The sequence below is a fragment of the Odontesthes bonariensis genome, chromosome 5, assembly GCF_027942865.1.
Source record: "Odontesthes bonariensis isolate fOdoBon6 chromosome 5, fOdoBon6.hap1, whole genome shotgun sequence".
NCBI classification, from domain to species: Eukaryota; Metazoa; Chordata; class Actinopteri; order Atheriniformes; family Atherinopsidae; genus Odontesthes; species Odontesthes bonariensis.
In genome coordinates, this window is record NC_134510.1 from 37,119,237 (window position 1) to 37,143,483 (window position 24,247).

Sequence of the window (24,247 nt, forward strand, 5' to 3'; positions counted from 1 at the left end):
AAAATTGTGCTAAAGGCCTGTAGTTGTGTGATATTATTTGTCCATCTTGCATGCACAGCTCACCCTTTAGGCCAGCGATCTCAAACTCCTGCTGTCGGCAGGCGGCAGCAGGCAGTGATACGAAGGGAGAGAAAATAGGGCCAAGCGATTGTGAGGTCTGACTTTTTCCTGGAGAACCATTTTGTGATGCAAATGTATTACTCTTTTGAACGCGTATTGTTTTGAGAAGCAAAACGCTTTATTTTTTAAACCCCAGCCAACTAGCCGGACTACCTTCGTCAACACCAAAACGAGGCTGGAACTCTGCTCACAGGACGCAGCAGGGGGTAAGAAGATGTTCAGAAATGATGTTGCTGATATGGGATGTCATACAGCTTCATGTCAAAAGAGGCGAACTATCCCTTTAAGGTTATGTTGGTGATTCTGTAAATGCTGAGCGAAACAACGAAAAGCTAACGGGGGATGCTTGAGGAGTTCTCCCTGCGTATTCGTGGGTTCTCTCCGGCTTCATGTTGGGTTAACTGGTGACTGACCCTAGGAGGGAGTGTGAGTTAGATCAGATGCTTTTTTTCGTCTCTGTGGCCGTGTGACGGACCTGGCGTCCAGGGTGCACCCCGCCTCTGGCCCAATGACAGCTGGGACGGGCTCCAGGCCCCCCGCCACCCTGAGCTGGATTAAGGAGATCCAGAAAATGGATGGTTGGACGGATCGGGGTTCGAGTTAACAGCAGCACTCTAGTAGCAGGTTCCTTTGTTTTCAGAGCAAACTGCAAAAAGAGATGGTTTGTGCCTGAGAATATCTTCAGAAACTACTCCCACATTTCTGCAATTGTTTTAACATTCTGGCTGAGAAAAATATAAAGAAAGGAGTTTTTTAACGTTGCACATTTTGGAAGAATTGTTTATTTTGCTTGTCAGGGAGAAGATTTCGCACTTTTTTGTATTTTTATTTTTAAATTTTGTCTTTATTTAGGATCGCTACATGTCAATCATACTATTATCACAGGTTACAGTCTGATCCTTTTACTTTTTTTATAATTAGAACAGAACATGAGGTGATATATAAAAATAAAACCACAAAGGAAAAAACAAACAAAAAAAACCCAAACAAACACTAACACATACAAGCAAGATGCTAATATGCTTCTTTCTTGTTAAACAAAGGTTGGGCGTCTCGGGAGAATATACATTTTCCATTTCTTCCAAATTTCCTCAAATTTCCAGTCCTGGAGCCTCACAGAGAAAGTGATTCTCTCCATTCGATAGATTTCATATACAATATCATACCATTCCCTAATAGATGGGGTATCTGGTTTAAGCCATTTCCTTGTAATTGCTTTCCTAGCAGCTGCACTCAGCATTCCAAACAGTTTCTTCGTTGTAATGTTTGTGTTTGTTGAAATTTGGAGTCCAAAAAAAAAAAGGTCGTCCAAGTTGAAAGTTATTTTTGTTCCGAATATGATTTCTAATTCGGAATGAATCTTACGCCAGAAAGAGTGTAGGCTACCTTTGGACAGTCCCAAAACACATGAAAGTGATTAGCATCCTGAGAACCACAATTCCTCCAGCAGCTGGAGGAACCTGAATAGTGAAATGATTGAGCAGGAGTGATTTCCCACTTTCGACTCGATCAGAAAGCATTTTTGTGTGTGAGATCAGCTGTCGTCATCATGGTCCAACAAAAGAAAAGCGAGAATAAAAGCATGTGTCTCTGTTTTGATGCAACCTTTGAAGCCCTGTGAGTCATAAAAGACTCGAGAAGCAAATGTTTGAGGTTCGAGTTTAACAGAGAGAAAACGTTTCCACGTCAACGTTAGAAAAAGTGACGCCACGCCACACAAAGACTGACTTCCTGTGATGCAACTGGTGATAAGTCGAACCTGAGCGCGGCGACTCATTCACAGTCTGAGGCATCAGCAGCACTGCAGCTCTGAGGTAATGACACTTTTCCATCATCACAGAACCATTAAAAACTGCTCGTTTCTGGTAAGTTAAGTAAACTCTGAGAGGTTTTTTTATTCTTTAGAAAAGGATAAAGTAACTGGAACTGCTACTGTGTCAGGAACGGTAACTGTAGATGCTTATTACACTAAAAAAAGACTAAGATGAGATGTTTTTATGTGTGTCCACAGAGGGAAACCTTTCATCCGGTGAGACATGAGGAGAGGGCAGCTGCTGTTTGTGCTCTGGTGCTCCGGCATCGTCTCTGTGACGGGCAGCATTGGAGGTACTGTTCAAATGTGTGGCTATAAAGACGTTAACCCCCTCGACTTTACTTGGAAATGCCATTATAAGGCAACTCGTGCTTATCTTATCTCTTGGGTTTGCATGAGTCACTGCTTTTTTTTTTTTTTATAAAACTCTTCAATGACAATTATTCCAGTCACCGATCACAGCGGGAGGTTGGAGGGGAAATCTATAACTGTTGAAATGTCAAGTTTCTCAAATTATCTCATTTCTACGTCTGTTATCTTCAATTTCCATTTGAGTAAGACTTCGTCTTGGTTTAACTGAGGTGCTTTTTGCTCGTGCAAGTGCAGTTTTACTCCTCGAAGAGAAACAGCCGTGTTCACCAGCTGTAATTACATTAAAAATAAGTCTAAACAGCGTTTAGAAGGAGCTTCTTTTCAAGTCAAAGGTGTCTGTGTGTGTGGTTTGTGGTTTTCAGAGAGGTTTACTCCTCTGTTCCTGTTTTAAAGTCTATTCAAAGTTTAAGGCACAACTGTTTTAATCACTCACCACTGATTTACTCAGATGTCCAGTTCTTCAAAGCGTGCAAATAGTCGGTATGAGACATCATGATGACGGTTTATTTGTCTTCTCTCTCCTCCTGTTCTTCTCAAGCAGATGTCAGATGTGTGAGTGACTTTGGGCAAAATATCAGCTGTGTTTTGAACCTCAGCGACGATCTCAAGTCCAACACCTACAGCCTGAAGTTCGATGAGATCAAAGATACCGAAGGGTAACTCATGCAAACTGAAACAAAGTTTGGTTTGTTTGTTTTTATTCATTCACACAGTAAACAACAAATGTGTTCAGTACACAGCTTTTTCTTAGTGTCTGAAAAGGCCTACAGGCTGAAGCGTAATGCTTATATTTAAGCCTGTCCTGCTGAACAAAATGAAGCTACCCATCAACCTATATTTTTACAAATACTGAAGTAAGAAGAAAGGTAATAGTAAAAAGAGAAAATGTCAGGTTTGGGTGGTGAGGCAGGACACGTACTCAAAGGCGTAAAAAGAAAAACTTGGTTTATTTCACAAAAAACAGGGATTAACAAAAAGAGCAGCTGAGCAAAAAACAAACAAAAAACCTAAACTGTGGAATAAATACTTGAGACAAAACAAAGAACTTGACATGAAATACTTAACTTTACTGGAAAAAATCAAAGTCTTACCAAGTATATTTGTCTCATTTCTAGTCAAAATATCTCATTACACTTAATATAAGACACAACTGCCTAACAAGTACTATTTCAGCCAGATATAGGGACTTGTTTGAAGACAATACATCTGGAATATCTTGTTAAATGAAAAAGTCTTGAAAACAAATAGTTTTGAGTCACATATCATATGAAACAAGCTTTTTTTTTAACATTTGAAGAGGTTTTTAAGCTAATTTCAAGATCACTTTTATCTCAAAAGTCCTAAATATCACATCTTATTTCAAGAAATCTTGACAAGCCGATTTTCACTACTTCCATTGGCAGATTTTTTTGCTTATTTCAAGCAAAAACGTCTTGTATTTGTTGTTTTTCTTACCTATTTTTGGAGGGGCATTTTTTTCCAGTGTTGGCATGGCATGAGGGATATTGACGGGTAGGATCTGGCAAACACTTATTTGCATTATTTTGTAATATACCAGATCATTGAACTTCATAACATATGATTTCATAAACCGTAGGGGGGATATGTGCACAGTAATCAACCTTATTAATAATCCGTAGGGCTCGTGTCAGTTATTTTTGAGTAAATGAACGTTTAAGCCACTGACATGTTGTGTTCTCGCTGCTTTTAGGGGCGTTTTCTGTCCACTCGTGATGGTGAATCAGAGTCACAGTCAGTGTGACTGTAACGTTCTGGAGACTGACGACTTCTTTACCTCGGACTATAAATATGACATTCAGCTTTGTGGTGACACTGGCTGCCATGTTGTCATGACGGGTTTTCGTCCCAAAGAAAACAGTAAGGATCAATCGTTTGTTTTTCATCCTGCTTGTACAGAACTGTGCACCCTTCATTTCTTTATATTTTCCTTCCAAGCAGCCAGACCTTCTTCTAATCTTTTAAAGTTGTCCAGGCTTTCTGAAGGTGTCTAAATTACTCTCTTTTGACATTGGCTGCTTTTTTTTTTTACTCATTTTCTGTCCTATCCTTGTCTAAGAGGGTTCAGGCTGTCAAATATTGACATTCAAGCGCCTTTAGAATTGAACAAAGTCTGTTTTTGCCTCATATTCTGCATTTCCTAATTGGTTCGCACAGGTTCCAATAAAGCACTGCACCTATTTCCAGGCTTTCTCCATCAGTGAAGGGTGGCGAAACTCTTGCCACTACAGTGCTGTATGTGTGACGATTTTTGGGATTACTTCAACTCAACTCAACTTTATTTATAGAGCCCTTTAAACCATTAAATCTGTAGGAGGAGTTCAATCAAATGCGAGGTGTGAAAAAAAAAAGACGTTTCCAACCACCAGTAGGTGGCGCTAAAGGTGGATGTCACTGTTATATGTGCGCGTTCAGGCTGGGTCCAGCATTCACCATATGGAGTTTGGGACAGATTGTATGATGTATGTGGGAGTTATAAGCGACTTAATTTTTTGTGGCGAGTGATGCGAGTCGTCGAACTTTGAGGCGTCGCCACGGCCACGCCCTTTAAGTTTTGAAAAAGTTGCCCAATTAATTCCCCCCCCCCCCATGTCTTAAAAGTAACCCGCCAAGTTTGAAGCCTGTAGCATTAAATCTGTAGGAGGAATTCGATCAAATGCAAGGCGTGGAATAAACAACAATATTAAAACAATAAAACAATAACAGAAACAGAGTCTAATGCTGGGTTAAAAGCAGGGAATAAAAAATCGGTTTTAAGACGTGTTTTAAAAACTTCATGGATGCAGCTGTGTTTGACGTTTCAAAGCACCTTTTATTTTCAAGAAAATGCGTTAAAAACTAACATATTTCTGCTGAATGTATGGGATGCATCATGAAACGTGGAAATATTTGTTTGTCCAACAGTTCAGCTGACTCCACCACCTGAACTCAATGTCCAACAAACAGAAGAGGGCGTCAACATTTCATGTAGAAGTGAAAAGTACGACGATCATTATTACCTCTGCGACGCCCTCATCTACCAACTCAACCTTCAAGAAACACAAAGCAGCGAGAAAAAGGTGAGTTTTTATTACTCTGACGACCTTTCAGAGCTGAGATGAATTGTTCGCTTGACTGTTTTCTGTTTTCGTCTTTTCCCCAGATCATGGACAACATCTCACCAGATAAACCAACGTGGATTGGAGGGTCACATCTCAAACCACGAGCTGAATACTGTATTAAAGCCAGATTTAAGGCTGACGAGAGCAAACACTACGGTGGAATCTGGAGTGAATGGTCCAAACCGATGTGTTGGATAAACCCAGCAGAAGAAGGTAAAGCGGCTCTAACTGTCAGCGCGTGTCTGTTGCAATCAAAAAGCAGCGAAAAGCTTGTTTTTGCATCGTGTGCTTTGGGCTTTTCAAATGTTTTTACAGGCAGCTGTGTGTGTAAAGTGTCATTCCATGTAAAAGAAGAACTATTCTTTCTGTAGTACGGCTAAAGCAAAAAAAAAAAAGAAGATAATGAAGTATTATTTCACATAAAAAGACTTGAAATACATTGAGTTGTGACTTTTATTGTCGTTCCGGTCGACACAAAGACTCTCAGGGGCGTTTTAAAACCAAAATTGTTCATTTGTGATGTTTTTCACGGTTTGAATGGCTGAAAAGAGTTAAATTCCCCGTTAATATTTAACACTAAACCAGCGGGATTAGAGCTGTAGTGGCCATTTGTCCATAAAAACAAATTAAACTTAAAGCAAACAAAATCAAAAGATCACTGATGCACCATGGGGGATGTGGTTTAACGCAGGCAAAAGAAGATGAATGTCCAAAAATGAATTCTTGCGTTTTCTGATGATTTATTTCCAAACAATAAAACAAACAAAAGAACAAAGAAAACCTGCTGCTCTCTCCTTTTTTCCCTGGTAAAAAAAACCATCGGCCCACCCAGGTGCATGCTGGGACTCCAGGTGCCCAGTGTGACCCAATTAGCAAAATATTCTAAACAAATAACAAGGAATATTAGCAAAAAATCTAATCTAAATAAAGCACTGAATTTAATCAAATAAAGTTATTCATAATTATAATAATTAATTAATAAATAATTAAATTTACAACTAGAACCAAACAACAAAAACTAACTTCACAAATAGCTCCTACAAGAGCTAAAGGAATTATAAGGCAGCTGCACTACGTGACTGACAGTTGTTTGTCCCTGTAAACTTGACTTGTAGTAATATGGGTACCTAATAAACTCACTTACTGTATGTCTGTCGAATGATTCAATAACTCTGAATTTCTTTCAGACACGGAACATGAAGGTTTGTTCATCCTTTTGGCCAAATCTCTGGTCCCAGCGTGCCTGTCTGTTGGAGTCCTTCTGCTGGTGTTGTACAGTCCTGCAGCGAGGTAACGCCTCTGTGACTCTCGGTCATGACTAAGTCGTCTGAGCGGTCTGAGTGAGCTGATCTTTCTGATTACAGTATTTCTGATTATGTCTGATCTGTGAGGCAGAATGAAGATAAAAACTTTGTCCTACACACCGTCACCGGCCCCGTTCTTTCAGCCCATGTTTCAACAGCGTGAAGGAAATCTGCAGGTGAGACGGACGTCTTGTTTCCTCCTTTTTTTTTTTTTTAAAGCTTTGCAATGCTGGCTTAATACAGAATGTGAAAGTAAGCAGATGCTCCTTTAGATATGACGTTTGCTAACAAAACAACAGAGAGAGTTAGTTTTACTCTCAACTTTGTGATCCCATTTCCAACATATCCCATATAAAGTAAAGTATATAAAGTATCCCACACTAAAGAATTTCCCTGTAAAATAACAGCAGCAGGGACGCCAGTTATTTTACTGTTATTTTACAGTGCAACTACTGTTATTTATCAAACAGTATTATACTTTTTGGATTACGGTACATGACGGTAGGATAACTGTGTTTTAGTCATTTTACAGCGCATCTACCGTAATTTATTTAACAGTTATAATAACGTATTTTGGATTTGGACATCAATTCATTACAAATACTGTTTTATGCTGTTAAATTACAGTTATCTACTGGTGTTGTTAAATGACTGATTTAACTGTTAATTTACATTAACAGTTACAGAAACCACTCCTTAGGCTCAGGAACACTTCTGAATATAATTCAGTTTTCTGCAGAAGTTAAAGGGATAGTTCGCCTCTTTCGACATGAAGCTGTATGACATCCCATACAAGCAACATCATTTATGAACATCTTCTTACCCCCTGCTGCGTCCTGTGAGCAGAGTTCCAGCCTCGTTTTGGTGTTGATGAAGGTAGTCCGGCTAGTTGGCTGGGGTTTAAAAAATAAAGCGTTTTGCTTCTCAAAACAATATGCGTTCAACAGAGTAATACATTTGCATCACAAAATCGTTCTCCAGGAAAAAGTCAGACCTCACAATCGCTTGGAGGTATTTCTCTCTACCTTCGTATCAAATTTAATAAATGATGTTGCTAATATGGGATGTCATACAGCTTCATGTCAAAAGAGGCGAACTATCCCTTTAAAGCCTTGAACTCATCAGCAGTCGGTTGGAACTGAAGGAGAGTTAAGGATCAGAGGTGAAAAACACAAGAATTGCTGTTGCCTTCTGATTAACATGCTGCTGTATCTCCCTCTGAATGTGCAGGAGTGGCTGGCACCCGGAGGGAAGTTCTTACTGACGTACAAAGCTGAGGAGGACTTGATAACCGACATAGTGACTGTCGTGCCAGCAACCACAAAGGATCCAGAGGAGAGCCCAGTCTTCCACAACCCTGCAGGGCTGCAGCTGACATTCCCTCAGACACACCCGACCTCCTACGTGGGCCTACCTGGGATGCACGAGGCCTCCCACCCCAGAACTGTGCTCTGTGCGGGGAACACTTCTTACACCCAGCTGCCTTGTTCCGTGTGGGAGTTTGATATGTCACAAGTCGAAGCGGCCTCCTCCCCACCTCCAGATTTCTTAGAGATCAGCCGGGCTGACTCTGGCTGCAGCTGCAAGGATCTGACCCAAAGCCCAGAGTGCAGTTTACCCAGCAGCCCTGTGGAGGAGAACCCGCCGCCGCGCTACTGCAACGACTACTGCATCCTCAACAAAACGGCCAACGGCGTCGTTCCCGTTTTAGTGTCCAAAGAAAACAAAGGAAAAGATCCGTCTCGTTCACAGCAGTCAGAGGAACTGAGTGCAGTAGCTTTAGGACGCGTTTCAGATGAGAATCTCACAAACATACCAGCTGTGTTCTCAATTTAAGTTTTTATTCATCCCTAATTCAACCGAGAAATAAAAACAGTTTTCCAAGAGTCAGTGGGGTCACATGGCACTGAAAGGATCGGATTATTGGCTCAATTACAATCAGACTGAGTTATTAAGTGCATGTAGACACCTTAATCTGACTAAGAATCGGATCGGATCGGATTCAGTCCCCGAGATAACTGGATTGAAAGTCACTCTAAACCTGCTTGTAGACGCTGAAGCACGTGGTGAATCAGACTTTGCGTTCTGCGCACGCTCCAGATGTTTTCCCGGGGTCATGACCCGGAAGTCAAAGGAGACGATATTCCTGTTGTTGTCGCCGTCAGAAAGAAACAAACAACGCGATGGAGAATGCTCCGTTGGGCATCGAGTTTGTGCAACAAGCAGCTCATCACAGACCAAATGTAGAGGGACGTAGCTACATCTGGCTCTGCGTTCTCCATCTTTCTCCAATGCCTGAGTTTGTTGTTGTTGTTGGTGGTGAAGAGGTCAACAGGAAGTGGCTCTATTAGCAACAGCTGGAATGGGTACAGCGCCACCTATCATACCGGGGTATGACACGCTTTGTGCCTCTGATCCCATTCATTCACCGCCACATATCCAAGGAGAATTACCCTTGCTCAACTCAGTCTTATTGTAATTTAGCCAATAATCTGATCCTTTCAGTGCCATGTGAGTGTCTTGACCAAGATAGGCTGCAGAGCAATCATAAAAGACACCATAAGTTAAGAGATTAAAAGCTTAATAAACCAAAATCTTAGAATCTTTAATCATCCCAGACCAACTAGAGGTAGAATGGTAAATCATAGCATTCACAACCAGACAAGTCTGCCGAATCATTCCACACGATATTTGAATTTGCATTTTTTTTTTTGCTTTTTCTGGGGCACAGACCTGACAAACACGGCACATCGTGTTTGACTGAAACTCACATCCGTAATGATAGAAACGTTTGACATCTGAGCGTGAGAATGTGTCAGACTTTCTCACCAAACTGTTTCATATATGTAAATGTAAATGTACTTTATTTCTGCAGCCCTTTACAGACAATCATTACGGTGTACCAAAGTGCTTTACTGCAGGTAATATATAAAGAGAAGAATAAGTAAAAACAAATAAAAACAATAAAAGAACAGTGAAAGCAATAAAATACAACAAAATTGAATAAGATAAGATAAAAGTGTCATCATACTACTGGGTATTAAAGCCATCCTAAATAAGCAGGTTTTTAGCCCAGATGTGAAGAGGCCCAGGTCAGAAATAAGACGCAGCTGGACGGGGGGCTTATTCCAGAGCCTGGGGGCAGCTTTGGGAAAAGGCTCGCTCACCCCAGGGTTTGTATTCTGACCTGGGCACTTCCAGCAGAAACTGATCTGCTGACCTCAGAGCTCTACCAGGACTGTTAAAAGCTCAGATAAATACGACGGGGCGAGGCCGTTAAGAGCTTTAAAAAACCAACATTAAAAGTTTAAAATCAGTTCTATAAAGGACAGGAAGCCGATGGAGGGAGTTAAGAACAGGAGTGATGTGCACACGTCTGTTGGTGTTGGTTAAAGACGGGCAGCAGCGTTCTGCACCAGCTGAAGGCGGCTGAGAGAAGACTGGGAGACGCCCACATAAAGAGCATTAAAACAGTCTGACCTTGAACTTATTAGGGCATGGATGGCTTTCTCAAGGTCATGACCACTTAAAAACATTTTAACTTTGGCCAGCAGACGCAGCTGGAAAAAACTAGTCCTGACGACATTGTTAATCTGTTTGTCCGACCTCAGATCAAAGGTCACTCCCAGATTTCTGACAGTTGAACTAAGCTTTGAATGTATGCAGGATTTAAGATTGTTTTATTTGTTTATTTTTGTTTGCAATATACTTTGTCTGAACCGACTGGAAAAAAAGAGAACGATAAAGATGTCGGAAGTTGTTTTATTCCCATAAGATTTGCACGTGGAACTCGAGACGCTTGGTTGTTTATATCCCCGTGTTCATGGCCAATTCAACCACGTGTTCAGATTACATTACGATCCAGGTTTCTATCGCAGTGTGGAACCCTACAAATTATCCAAAACGGCTGCGTTTCTGGTGTTTTATCAGCCGAATAGGACACATAGCTCCACTATCATTGACCTGCACAGGCAGCCCAAATAAAATGACTTCTGGGTCTGCAAACAGCCATCTGAACTCTGCCATGTCAGGGCTTGCTCCTTTTTCTCCTTTTGCTTGCTGCTTTCCTCTCAGGATGCCAATTTCTTGACTAATTTCTTCAGATAACACTCCTCTAACAACCCAACACATCTAACCTGCATTTATTTTGCACATCTGAACTTGTTCAACTTGCTCTCTTTAGATTAAATAGATTTAATTCAAATGGGCGCTTGATGTACAGGCCGGGGTTTCTTATTGTATTACCATTTGAATGTTGTTCCTTATACGCAAGTCGCTTTGAATAAAGACATCCAGAGAATGACAAGATTTTAATTCTTTAAAGTTTTGTCTCCTCTTCATCATTCAGGCCACCGCAATCTTTAGAAGAAGAATGTGTTCAAAAACACGGAGAAACCTTTCTTATCTTCCTCCACAGCCAACAGGCCAGCACCAAAGTTCAACTTCTGGTTGAGTTTTTCCTTCTACATTTATAAATAGATCCTTGCCGCCCTCTGCTTTGGAGACTTATGTCCCCTTACGCAGGTGTAGAGCTTAGCTGGCAGCTGGATGTGGTCTTTGTGGTGTGACCGAGTGCCTCTTGTTTGCTCAGGCATTCACAACGTCAGGAGACTCAGGAGGCCCTTTCATCACCGGAAGGCTCATTCAAAGTTCTGAGCCGAGTGAAATGACTCAGAGACACGTCACTTCTTTCAGAATGAGAGAAAGTTTCATGGATGCTCTACATTAGAATAATATTACAGAAGATCAGATACATTTCTGCCCTCATATTTATGATTCATGGTATAACTGTGTGGAAATAATCTAACATTGTTTTGAGCGTCGCAGCCTCCAGTATTTGTGGGACAGAATTACCTCCTCTCCTTTTCTAAAGGTTGGAGATCTTTTTTTCATGAGGAAACGACCCAGATAAATGACCCAGCCGGCTGAATTCTGTAAATACTAAAGACTTCATTGCTTCCTTTTAGGGCTGGGCGAGTTAACTCGTTATTATCGCGTTAACTTATACTCAGGTATAGCAAAAAGCTAATTCATTCTTAGAGAGTATAACAAATCTGAAAAATCAACTATTTGGACAAAATACTTAAAATTCCCCCAAAATGTAAAGAAGTTCATTTAAAAAATATAAACAACATCTATCCCTCAAATGAATTTTAAAAAAGAAGATTTAAATTTGTTGTAGAAAACTGTTATAATCGCAAAACAAATCTGGAAACAACAGAACACCTATGTTATGAATGTGAAACTGTCCAAAATTTGTGGAAATCTCTCCATGACTTATTATCGTCCAGTTCCATGAACACGGATTTCTGGTCCTTTCAAAACATCCAAGTAGGTGTAATCCTCAAAGATTAAAAAAACTGAGTTCTTGGTAAATAACCTCATCATCATTACTGAATATTATATTCACAAGTGTCGATATGCCAAATCCCCACCTTCATGGCTTGCTTTAAAAAATTGCATATTCTTGTTACAAAAATGTCTGAAACATATAAATAATCCCCATGCAGATAAATTATACACACTCATAGCATCTTAACCTGTCCTGACCCCTTGTAACTGTTTCTTTTCTCCTTGTTTTTTTATTATTTATTATCCCTTTTTTTATCTTGTGCATCTAAGATCTTTCAATATTTATTTTTCTATAAGAGATAGCCCACACTACAATAATTTATGTTCTTTCATTTTGTACTATATGAGGAGGTGTGAATATGTGAAGTAAAAAAAAAAAAAAAAAACTGTTTACCTTTGAGTATGTCATTGTTCTGTCAATGTGACATGTTTAAATAAGAAATTTAAAAATAAATTTAAAAAAACATATCGGAAATGGACCCACAGTTCTTCCTGTCTAACAAAGAAACAAAAAAAGAAACAAATATTAACCTACAAATAAACTCTGTAAATAACCCCCCAAAATATAAAGTAAACTAAGAATAAATTTGAACAAAATTCAAAGTAATGGGGAATACACAGCTCCAACAATGTCTATGTTCACAGCCATAGACATTATAAAGAGATAAATAAATAAATAAATAAATCTTTATATGTCTATGGGGTTCACAGCCACTCACTGGCACCAAAACCTGCAGTTCCACAGAGCGTCCAGCAGGTGTCGCCATAACCCGTAAACACGCACACATGCCGAAGAAGAAGCCCCAGCTTGTTTCAGTCAGCTGTAAATACTGTGACTGCAGACTGTAACTGTGGTTTATTTTCTCTCTGAGGCTCTCTGAGTCACTGTTTCCCACCTTTACGGCGCCCCCTCACTGGATGAGTAACAATGAGCGCAGATAATAACCACAGCCTGCACACCGCGGAGGCTGCGGCCATAGAAGAAGCCATCAGGGAGCACCAGAGGACGGTGGCCGACAGGGACCAAGAGATCCGGAGGCTGGAACGCAGGCTGGAGGAGAGTGAAGGCGAGCTGAGGATGCTGCGTGTGCGGGTGATGGAGAGGAACTTTCCTGTCTGCTCACACAGGAAATCAACTCTGGTGACGCAACAAAGCAGCGATGACAATCAGCTGGGAAACGAGTCTCAAGTCAAATTCTGTGGTAAGTTGAGTCAAATCAGAGAAAAAGCTTTTTTTTTTTTTTTTAAAGCGAAGTGGTTATTTTCTGTGTCGTTTTATCAGGTGTCGGTGCCACAGCACCCACGCAACGTGTTCCCAAACTCAGTGGAACTATGGAAGCTTTCCCCCTCCGACATGAATACGGTGCAAACCGGGATGCGTTTGGGGTTATAATAATAATAATAATTTTATATATATACCACCTTTCATACACAAAATGTAGCTCAAAGTGCTTTACAAATAAGATCAATATACAAAGTAAATAAAGTTAAAAAAAAAAAAAAACTACAAGAATAACAAAATAGAGTACAATAGAACATGTTGGGGAGGGGGGGGTATAGTGAGGAGGAAATAGATATAAATTAAAGATAAAGTACTGAAAATAGAAAAATGAATTTACCAATAAAATAGAGAAACAATAAATGTAATATATAAATAGTAATAATAATAATAATAGAATTTATAAAACTAGTAGACTAGTAAACACACATCTAGAGTTGTGTGTTTAGCTGCTTTTTAAAGTTTGTAATATCTGTTGACTGACGATATTGACAACTGACGGGTTGTTGGGCAGAAAAGTGGTCCAACTTCCCTCCAACAGGGGTCCAGCTTTTAGTCACATGGCTGGTAAAGTGGTAAACACGCCCGGTTGTGTTCAGACACGGGAGAAATGGTGAAGTCCTGAGTGTTTATAACTCAGAGCAGAGCATCTCGAGCTCTTCCTTTTACGACTTCAGACTCCAGAGATGTTGTTGTTGTCATGACGACATGAAACAAGCAGCATGGTGATGCATCCGGGTGATGACTCCCCGCCCCGCTTATGAAAGTGACCGCTCGGAAGAGGTTTAAACTGCATATTTGTTGTGATGTGGTGGATAAGACGTGCCCACAGCATCAGGTGAAAAGTGTGCTTAAAAAAAGTTGATTGTTCAAATGTAAATGTAAATGTAAACATAAATTAACTGAAAATTAACTGTAAATGACATAAATTAACTGTAAATAACATAAATTAACTAAAAATTAACTGTAAATGACATAAATTAACTGTAAATTAACTGTAAATGACATCAATTTCATCCAAGCAAAACACTGTAAAACAACTTTTGTCTTTCCAGGGTGTAAAGCTGTCGCAGGTTTTCAGATCTGCTGACATATTTATTCTTATATAAGTAGAGATATACACACATTCAGGCGATAATGACTGAATTATTTGGTGAAAGAAACTGATGTATTTATTATGACTGAGCCCGACGTCAGTAAAAGTGAATGAAGCTTAAAGCTAATTTATTAAGGCCAGAGCAGTTTTTCCAACACTGAGGGTCAGGATTTCATCAGGGAAACTGATTTTTATCACTTTTATCTTCTTAATAAAAGAGGAAAAGGAAACACGAGATGTGTAAATATCAATGTAAATGTATTTTATTTAAACAGCCCTTTACAGACAATCCTTACGGTGTACCAAAGTGCTTTACAGCAGGTAATAAATAAAGAGAAGAAGAAGTAAAAACAAATAAAAACAATAAAAGAACAGTGAGAGCAATAAAATACAACAAAATCAAATAAGATAAAAGTGTCATCATACTACTGGGTATTAAAAGCCATCCTAAATAGGTAGGTTTTTAGTCCTTCTGAAGTGAATGGCGAACAAAGAGAGGAATATCCACACAGTAATAACACGAAAGAAGCACCCAAAGCTTTAATCAGAAGGCTTTCGTATCAGGACACATTTAAAGAATCATTTAATCCTCACCAAGTCTCAAATTAGGTAAATACAATCCCAGATAAACTAAGTGAACCCCTGATCCAGCAGCTGGTAGCAGCAGTGAGTGAGAAACTAAGTGAACCCCTGATCCAGCAGCTGGTAGCAGCAGCAGTGAGAAACTAAGTGAACCCCTGATCCAGCAGCTGGTAGCAGCAGTGAGTGAGAAACTAAGTGAACCCCTGATCCAGCAGCCGGTAGCAGCAGTGAGTGAGAAACTAAGTGAACCCCTGATCCAGCAGCCGGTAGCAGCAGTGTGTGAGAAACTAAGTGAACCCCTGATCCAGCAGCCGGTAGCAGCAGTGAGTGAGAAACTAAGTGAACCCCTGATCCAGCAGCTGGTAGCAGCAGTGAGGGAGAAACTAAGTGAACCCCTGATCCAGCAGCTGGTAGCAGCAGTGTGTGAGAAACTAAGTGAACCCCTGATCCAGCAGCTGGTAGCAGCAGTGTGTGAGAAACTAAGTGAACCCCTGATCCAGCAGCTGGTAGCAGCAGTGTGTGAGAAACTAAGTGAACCCCTGATCCAGCAGCTGGTAGCAGCAGTGTGTGAGAAACTAAGTGAACCCCTGATCCAGCAGCCGGTAGCAGCAGTGTGTGAGAAACTAAGTGAACCCCTGATCCAGCAGCTGGTAGCAGCAGTGTGTGAGAAACTAAGTGAACCCCTGATCCAGCAGCTGGTAGCAGCAGTGAGTGAGAAACTAAGTGAACCCCTGATCCAGCAGCCGGTAGCAGCAGTGTGTGAGAAACTAAGTGAACCCCTGATCCAGCAGCTGGTAGCAGCAGTGAGTGAGAAACTAAGTGAACCCCTGATCCAGCAGCTGGTTTCCTGTGGGACGTCCTCAGTCTCTCTCCTGGTTGAGGAGGAATCTCGGCCCACTCTTCTCTCCGGCTGCTTCGGCTCATTGAGGTTTGCAGCTCTGGTTTCTGCAGCTCTCTGAAGGTCCCACCACAGCATCTCAGTCAGGCTGAGCTCTGGACTCTGACTGGATCGTTGAACACCTTGATTCTTCTCTTCTTCACACATTCTGCTGCAGATCTGCTGCTGTGTTTGGGATCATTGTCCTGCTGATGATGTAAACCAGCCACAGTTGGTCAGTCTTTTCCCGCTGTGCTCTCACCTGGTCGACACATAGATGTTTTATCTGATTCCTGGAGCTGATGCAGCCAGCACACGTTGCAGCGCACATGGGCCTGATCGGATCTGATAATCAAGATGAAAATGATCCGAAAGGTTTTTGTGGGCCACGTTTTTCTGAGAAGTGAAGGGCTGTGCTTTGCTTTTTTCTCTGAACTGTAACCTGATAAACCTGATAAACCTGATAAACCTGTTCCCTGTTGTGCTGACCCACAAAACTATCTCACTGATACTCTAATGTAGAGTTACAGAAACAATTCATGGCTTTATGATATTTAGACACTCATTTATTTTGACTTCATTAATGTCTTATGGACATCTATTTTTTTTTAAAAAGGCTTTCCACACGTGAAAATCCAGATTTTCTTTAGTTTAGGCTGTAGTAGCTACATTCCTGCGTATGGATAAGTGGAAACAACTCCCCTTTTAATTTTAGCTAGTTTTAACTCCCCTTTTAGCGTAAACTGAGAGAAAGTTTAAATATCTTTCTTGGAAAGATGAGTCAAAGCAGCGATTTCAGCAATCAGACCTAAACCAAAGGCTGTAGTTGTTAGTTTTAATTTGTTGTTTTTATCCATAACTTCAAAATGTAGAGAAGAAGAAGAGATATTCCTTTGTTTCTTACATTCCAACGCTCCTTTAACCTCTGACCTCGTGCTGAATGTGGTCCGAGGTTAAAGAGATCCACAGGATTTAATTCATGTAAAGTCAAAGTAAATTACTTATCCAACATAAAAGTAAAGATAACACACAGACAGTCGTTGTTTGGCTCTCCCAGCATCATGACACTATGATTAAACTCATTGATACGAGCACAGCTCCCCCTGGTGGTGAGAGGCCCAACATGTTGGAGCTGTTAAATACCGCTGGAGACATGATGGATGATGTCCTGGATCAATCATGAAGCATTTGATGATGGAGCTCTTAGACTTATTTGTCGCCCTATCTGCTAATTTGTGCTAATTTATTTAATCTTTAATATTTCAGACTCACGGGCTGAAAATGGGGCGAATCCTCAGCTGACTGCAGCGGGACGAGAACACGAGCCTCCAGCTCATCTGAAAAGGAAAGGAGGGTAAAGATTTGTACAGTTTCTGAGGATAATAGTTGCTGTTTGATTATCGAAACCCAGAATGTGTCTTTGAATGGGGGAAAAATGAAGTTTTCTTACATTAAATCCAGAGAACGGAACGGATGCTACCAGCCAGAGTGTGAAGAGGAGGAGGGCGTGGGGAAGAAAGCCTGCCTCACCCATCCACCAGCAGCTGAAGTAACTACGGCAACAGACAGTCTGGGTTCCTTCAGCTCACAGGAGCCACTGAGGCGGACTTCGAATGACTTGGTGTCATCAAACCAGCAGCAGGAGTTCCTCTCCGTGTCGGCTCCTCGGCCCACATGCGACCGTAAGAATCAAACATCAGATAAATGACACCAGGAAGTTATTCTGCTGCCACCTCGCTGTGTCAGCTGTTGTCCTCATGACCCCTTTATTTTCTACTTTTTAATCCATTCTTCTTGACGTTCTTGTTTCCCTGGAGACCATCAAACAGCAAAACGCCTCGGTTCTTAAAATGCTGCAGTCGGGAGGCTCGCTGCAGCGCTGCATTGCGATGCTCCGGATGTCGGGGCGCTTCCTCTTCCTCTGCAGGCCGTGCAGGACCTCAGAGCTCTGGAGCTCAGGCTCCAAGCGATTGTGAGGTCTGACTTTTTCCTGGAGAACGATTTTGTGATGCAAATGTATTACTCTTTTGAACGCATATTGTTTTGAGAAGCAAAACGCTTTATTTTTTAAACCCCAGCCAACTAGCCGGACTACCTTCATCAACACCAAAACGAGGCTGGAACTCTGCTCACAGGACGCAGCAGGGGGTAAGAAGATGTTCATAAATGATGTCGCTAATATGGGATGTTACACAGCTTCATGTCAAAAGAGGCGAACTATCCCTTTAACAGCAGAGAGAAGAGGAAAGCCATTTACCAAAGGTTTATAAAGTCTTTTGCACCCATCAGGCCACCATAGACTGTGCAGGGAATGTAAATCAAATCAAATTTATTTGTAGCACATTTCATGTACAGAACAGTTCAAAGTGCTTCATATAAAATAAAAGCATTGCAGCAGGGAGTGGAAGAAGCATTAAAAATACATAAAAGAATATAAAGAGAAACAAATAAAATCATTTAAATGAATTTAAAAACAAGCAACAGTCCAGATAAATTCAAAGATATCGTGCAGATTTCATGCATAGACACATGAGAACAGAAATGTTTTTAACCTGGATTTAAAAATGTCTCCATTTGGTGAAAGTTTAATCTCCACTGGCAGTTTGTTCCACTTGTTTGCAGCATAACAGCTAAATGCTGCTTCTCCATGTTTAGTCTGGACTCTGGACTGGACCAGCTGACCTGAGTCCTTGGATCTAAGAGCTCTGCTGGCTTTATATTCTCTGAACAGATCACAGATGCATTCTGGGCCTAAACCCAAAATACACATCCCATGTGTGTACATGAAGATTTGCTATAATCTTGGATACATGTAGTCAGCATTTCACATTTAAAGTGGCTAATCCTACACTGAGTGTAGAAAAACACTGTCTGGTGTTATTTGCATACAACTGCCCGCCTCGGGACAAAGGGGGAACATAATGTGGCATCAACTCCACAAGCTCCATCTGTGGTGGAGCTGAAATGAACAGTTTAGGAATTTAAATCCACAGTTTTATGTGTAAAAATTGGAATTTGTCATTTTTTTAACCCATTGAGGGCGGGAAAGCGTTGCCGCATTTCTACCTTTGAAGCCGGGGGCGCTGTTGCGTTATTCTACCTTTAAGGCCTGGAAAGCGTACATGTCTTTTTTCATGTATAAGGTTGTTTTGCACCAATTATTGACCTCTGCGCCAATTAAATGCATTATAATAGACACGTGAGAGTGTCGTCATGTTCCTCGTGTCATTGTTTTGAAGTTAAGTTATATCGAACAAGCATGGAGGACTTTCACTGGGAAGACATTTCAGACGGGAGCGATTGTGAGGAGTTTTCTTGGCTTTGATGATGCTGATGAACGTGCTGACCAATTGATGGAGATTTATGGCTAGCACATATGTTTGAGGATGATTTTGAAGGGTTTGAATGTGAGTGGAAGACTGACAATTACCACCGTAATCGACGGAGAGATTTCAACCGCACACCAGCGGTGAAAGTCGGTTTACCTGCAGATGCCACACCGTTGCAGGCATTTAATCATATTGAAAATAGTGCTGTTCCTGCACTTTACTTTTTACATTTTCTATTTTCGTGAAGGTGTATGTAAATCAACTCAATTTCCAAACAAAGCCACAGGTGTAAGCTCTCAAATACTTTTTGAATTTTCTTTCTATCTGCTACAGAGGCTGAGAAATTAATCCTTTAGTAGGCGTTGACACAATTGCTGAATTTCCAGAAAAACTTCAGGTTTTAGGGGGTCTTTCTGAAATCGCCCATAGGTTTTACAGGCATTCTTTTCCAGGCGTTTTAGGCCTAAATGGGTTAAATAAAAAGCCTTCGATAATGTTGGTGAAATGCTGCATTTAGATGAAAGTACGCTGTTCCTCTGTGCAGATCTCATACCTCGACCTGTCAGGAGGCATGACGACCAAAGAGAGCGTCTGGAGGATCGTGGCCAAGCTTTTTACCAACACCCTGGCCAAAAACGTGAACTGGAGGGGAAGAAATAACAAGCAGAAGATCGAGAGCCTCACTATCAAGAGAGTTGTCCTCAGTGAGTGTAATTAAGAACTCACTCTGAGCATACTTACCAGGTCTGTGGGACTCTTTACTCCTCTTTACGCCTTCCCTCCCCTCCTACAGATGCCGTGAGGCAGAATTCATTCTGCAAAGATGCAGCGGATGAGGAGATTGAGAGATACATGAAGCGCCGGCTGCAGCAGGCTGGAGACCGAGATGGAGGAAGCAAAAGAAGACAAGAGAAGGGCAAGGATGCGATGGGGAGCATGAGGAATTACTGCGTGGGCGAGATGTTTGCTGATGTGATCGAGTGAATGGGTTTCATCCTGTGGGCCACGTTGTGGAGACGCTATCCCTGAAATAATGGTTTATCCTTCCAGGGATGGAGCAGTGATTTTAAATGTGGGGGTGTCCCAGGGATGGCACATGAGCCCATAGACACGACGCTGAAGTTGGTATACGATTCGCGAATTAAATGGATGGGCATAAAGGGCCATTTCACTGCATTTTTGCATTTTGATCGCCCTAAACTAGGTCCTGTATGGAAGCTACAATAGTTAGACTGCTCAAATCTGGATAGAATTATTCTAAAGAGGGTGTAGATTCATTAAAACCTTGTTTGGGATTTATGAAACCTTTTTCTGATTTGTGAAAATACAGAACAGGGCCATTTTACTGCTTTTTTTGTATTCTCATCACCCTAAACTAGGTCCTGTATGGAAACTACAATAGTTAGACTGCTCAAATCTGGATGGAATTATTCTAAAGAGGGTACAGAGTCTTTAAAACACATTGTTGGTGCACTACGAGGGTGGGCAAACCGTTAATATAATACATCCATGGGGCAAACGGGTTTACCTTTGGAAAATGTGGGGGGGTGAAATCATCTTGCTGTAAAAGTGGGGGTGTCGAAACACCCACATCCCCCACGGGTGCGACGCCCATGTATCCTTCTGTTTCAGTAACATAAAGAGTTATCAGGAAAAAGACACTTTTTGACCTTTTTCCTGAGGTTTCTTGTGCTGTAATAGTAGCTCCATTTCTCCTTTTTTTTTGTTTTGAATTTATTATTGTTTTGATATCAGTTAGTAATCATATTTATTTCCACAACAGGAAATGTTTTCATTGTCTTTAGGTTTTGTAATCAGCTTTGTGAAAACATTTGTACGATGAATACTGTTTGAAAGGATCTCAAATATCTTTCTGTTGCATTTAACTTCCTGTTAATACCAATAAAACTCCATCTAAGAGTTTAGGTTCAACCACTTTAACCAGACAGCTGAACTGCGTGTTCCTGGAAGCAATCAGAACTAATATCAGCAGCACAGAGATCGTTTTTCCAACAACAATCAGGACATAAGGAGTAAAGAAGCCGTAATTTGATCATAAAGATGGATCATGATGAATGATTACATTTAGATAAAGGATCTGGTCCTGTTTGAAAATACAACAAGTGAAACACGGTAATAAACCATTTAGACTCCTTTTAGATTATTAATCGAGTACAACTGAGTTGGGATGATTTGCTCAAAATATACTAACATCTGATCAGAATCATGGTTTTTATAGAATAGAATAGAATAGAAGTACTTTATTCATCCCAGCAGGGAAATTACTTCACAGTTGCAGCATACAGACAAGTAAGAATAAGAGGGAGAGGGTGCTGTTTGTTGTCCATGATAGAGAACAGCTTCTTCCATGTCCTCCTCTCCACCACGGTTTCCAGGTACTCTAGCTTTTGTCCTAGTACAGAGCCGGCTTTCCTGATGATTTTATCCAGATTTTATCCATATTATAGATTTGACAATCAATTTAATTTAGTCAAACCAGAGTGAGCAAGTGAAAACCTAATAGCACGTCTGTGCTCAGCAATTAGAGTCTTATTTAGTACTCTGGCTTAACCACAGGAGAGTTTTACAACAAGGACAGGTATTTTCTTAAAGATCAGACGTATTTTGACAATTCCATTCAATTTAAATAGCGCCGAACCACAACAAATGTCATCTTAAGGCAGTTCAGTTTAATTGATAGTCTCCTTTAAGACAATTTTCACATGATTTAAAAAAAAAAAAAAAGATTTTTTTCAGGTCCCTCATGTTGCTTTTTCTTCATTTACACCAACCCGCCACCAGGGGGCGCCGTCGCTACCAAACCAACAAGCTCCGTTTAAACGAATAAGAAACCCTCTTAGCTGTGTTGAACGGACGGTGTCCAAACAAGCCTGTTCCAAGGTACGCTTTTAGCGATGAATTCGGTAGAAAACAAAACTCTTGACTCGTACCTGCGCGACGACGAGGCTCTGGTGGTGGAAAACGCCATCCGGTTAGCGATAGACTCCATATTAAACGTGCTGTACGCTGTAAACAGCGCGAAGACTGACGAGTACCAACGTATGGTGGCCGAGAGGGACAAAGAGATCCAGCGGCTGGAGGGCAGGGTGACGGAGATCGAGCTGCAGGCACTGAAATGCACATGTGAGCTGTTTGGATCCGAGCCCGACGGAGCCCGGATCTCCGGTGACCCACGGAGAGGCGAGCAGAGCGGGCTTGAACCTGAGATTCCGGCCGGGCCGCAGGAGCCTGAAGTGGGGCTATCCTGTGAGTAAATATGGGCTCCCACAGCTGAGCGGTTTACCCGGATTTCACAGCTTAAAGTCTGAAGTATTAACCAAGTTAATGTCATTTTATATCTTTACCAGTTCGAGTGTCTGTGGACTATATAAAATAATGTTGGGCTCCAGGAATACAAACAAGATCTCGTAGAAAATGTCCAGAAAATTACCTCGAAATGAGGCTCAGAGTCGCTGGAGACGATTAACATGAAACATTTATTCTTGCAGCAAGGAGACAAGTCTGCGGCGCAACATATCAGGAAGCTGGCCCAGAGTTGTCTGAGTTCAAAAAATGATGTTATTTATGTTCCTCACCAGCCACACAATGTTATGAGAACTAAAAGATAGGAGACATAGCCCAGTACAGCTTTTTCTCATAGTATAACTTCATGTTTTTTTAAAAGATTTGTGCAGACATGTCCAAGTTTCAAAGCTTCCCTGCATGAATGTGGCATATTTTCGCTGTTTGCCCCCCCCCCCCCAAGAGCTGTGGGATGTTTCCATCTGAACCCTGCACACGCACAGCTGTGCACTTTGATTCGTTGTCATGCTGATGCTGCTCACAAAGTGGGGTAATATTACAGGACTTAGCTGTCTTTTTCAGATTTTTGGAGGGATCTGAATGTGGCGTTGGCACATTTTATTTATCACATTTCCATGTGTTGCAAGATTGCAGAAAACACTTTGAAAGTATGCCAAATGTCAAGATTTTGGTGTGAAATTAGCTAAAAACGACTTTTACACGTTAGTCTGAAGCAGAACTGAGGAGCTAACTGAGGCTTATTTTGTGAGACAGAGGTGATAACAATAAGGTTAAAACTTATGTTCAATCTCTGATAAATATCATAACAGGGACGGACAAACTGCTGTTGAAATATTGTGCGTTTCGTGTTAATCATGATGTGAAACATTCAGCTTCGGTCTCCTGATTTACAGCAGACGGAGAAATGATCATCACGGTCGTGTTCTTTTCATCAGTTTAAGTCAGTGATACTCTATTTTTTTCACCAGAGCCACATTGGCAGCAAAATCAAGGGAAGAGCCACTTTTACGACAACATACTAAGTTCCCCTTTTGCAAATATGCATTTCTACATATAAAACGTCCCACAAAAAAGAAACAACACAGCCAATACATTTTAAATTCAGACCACATTTACCTTAATACTGGGATGAGCGGAAGCTGGCGTGCATGTCCTTGACTTTCTTCATGTTGTATTTGTAGTTTGTTGTTGTAATCATAGTGACACATTCAGGATGAGTATGGTTTTTGTGCTGGTTTTTGTCCTTTTTTAATTAAAAACTGATCCATTGTGCCTGCATCTCGCGCTGGCTAAAGGAGCTAGCTGCTCTGCGGTCAAGTGTGAGGTGGTTTAAGCGGGCTGTGTTGCCAGGTTTAACAGTTCCCCCTTTAGGAAACACCATTAAGCCTTAATTAATACTTAATGAAAATACTTAAGACTACAAAAACACAAAATTAATAAAAATACTTAATACTGTGCAGTATTCGCTGTATGTTATTTGAGAAAATGTATCGTTATTGTTACCATATTGTTATAAGCTACTATGCGAGTGCGAGCCGCCAATTAAAGCTTGAGGAGCCGCGCAATGAGTATCTCTGTTTTAACAGTATATTTAAGTGTAATTAAAATGTAGTTACCCAAACAGTAACGAAGGCTTTCCTTTTTTCTCCACAGTGGGTATTTTTGTACAACCTTCGTCTC

At 41.0% G+C, this 24,247-nt stretch overlaps 2 protein-coding genes across 2 annotated transcripts; both read left to right on the forward strand.

The window, feature by feature from the left end:
* Window positions 1-1,840: 1,840 nt before the first annotated feature.
* On the forward strand, window positions 1,841-12,381 carry LOC142380430 (interleukin-21 receptor-like). The gene is made up of 9 exons (XM_075466286.1): window positions 1,841-1,934; window positions 2,132-2,226; window positions 2,847-2,961; window positions 4,017-4,183; window positions 5,228-5,382; window positions 5,466-5,637; window positions 6,612-6,714; window positions 6,820-6,904; window positions 7,959-12,381. The coding sequence occupies exons 2-9, from the start codon at window positions 2,157-2,159 to the stop codon at window positions 8,562-8,564; spliced, it is 1,473 nt and encodes a 490-aa protein (XP_075322401.1). The 5' UTR covers window positions 1,841-1,934; window positions 2,132-2,156; the 3' UTR covers window positions 8,565-12,381.
* Window positions 12,382-12,920: 539 nt separating this feature from the next.
* On the forward strand, window positions 12,921-22,147 carry LOC142380610 (uncharacterized). The gene is made up of 7 exons (XM_075466522.1): window positions 12,921-13,282; window positions 17,181-17,268; window positions 17,376-17,596; window positions 17,774-17,891; window positions 17,993-18,062; window positions 19,788-19,947; window positions 20,037-22,147. The coding sequence occupies exons 1-7, from the start codon at window positions 13,009-13,011 to the stop codon at window positions 20,225-20,227; spliced, it is 1,122 nt and encodes a 373-aa protein (XP_075322637.1). The 5' UTR covers window positions 12,921-13,008; the 3' UTR covers window positions 20,228-22,147.
* Window positions 22,148-24,247: the final 2,100 nt, after the last annotated feature.

Excerpts from the sequence above, each read along its gene's own strand:
- LOC142380430 (XM_075466286.1), top strand. The coding sequence starts at position 2,157 with ATGAGGAGAGGGCAGCTGCTGTTTGTGCTCTGGTGCTCCGGCATCGTC. Across the intron at positions 2,962-4,016 it reads GAGATCAAAGATACCGAAGG|GGGCGTTTTCTGTCCACTCG; the intron begins GTAACTCATGCA and ends CGCTGCTTTTAG. Across the intron at positions 5,383-5,465 it reads CACAAAGCAGCGAGAAAAAG|ATCATGGACAACATCTCACC; the intron begins GTGAGTTTTTAT and ends TCTTTTCCCCAG.
- LOC142380610 (XM_075466522.1), top strand. The coding sequence starts at position 13,009 with ATGAGCGCAGATAATAACCACAGCCTGCACACCGCGGAGGCTGCGGCC. Across the intron at positions 17,269-17,375 it reads CATCTGAAAAGGAAAGGAGG|AGAACGGAACGGATGCTACC; the intron begins GTAAAGATTTGT and ends CATTAAATCCAG. Across the intron at positions 18,063-19,787 it reads CTCACAGGACGCAGCAGGGG|ATCTCATACCTCGACCTGTC; the intron begins GTAAGAAGATGT and ends TCCTCTGTGCAG.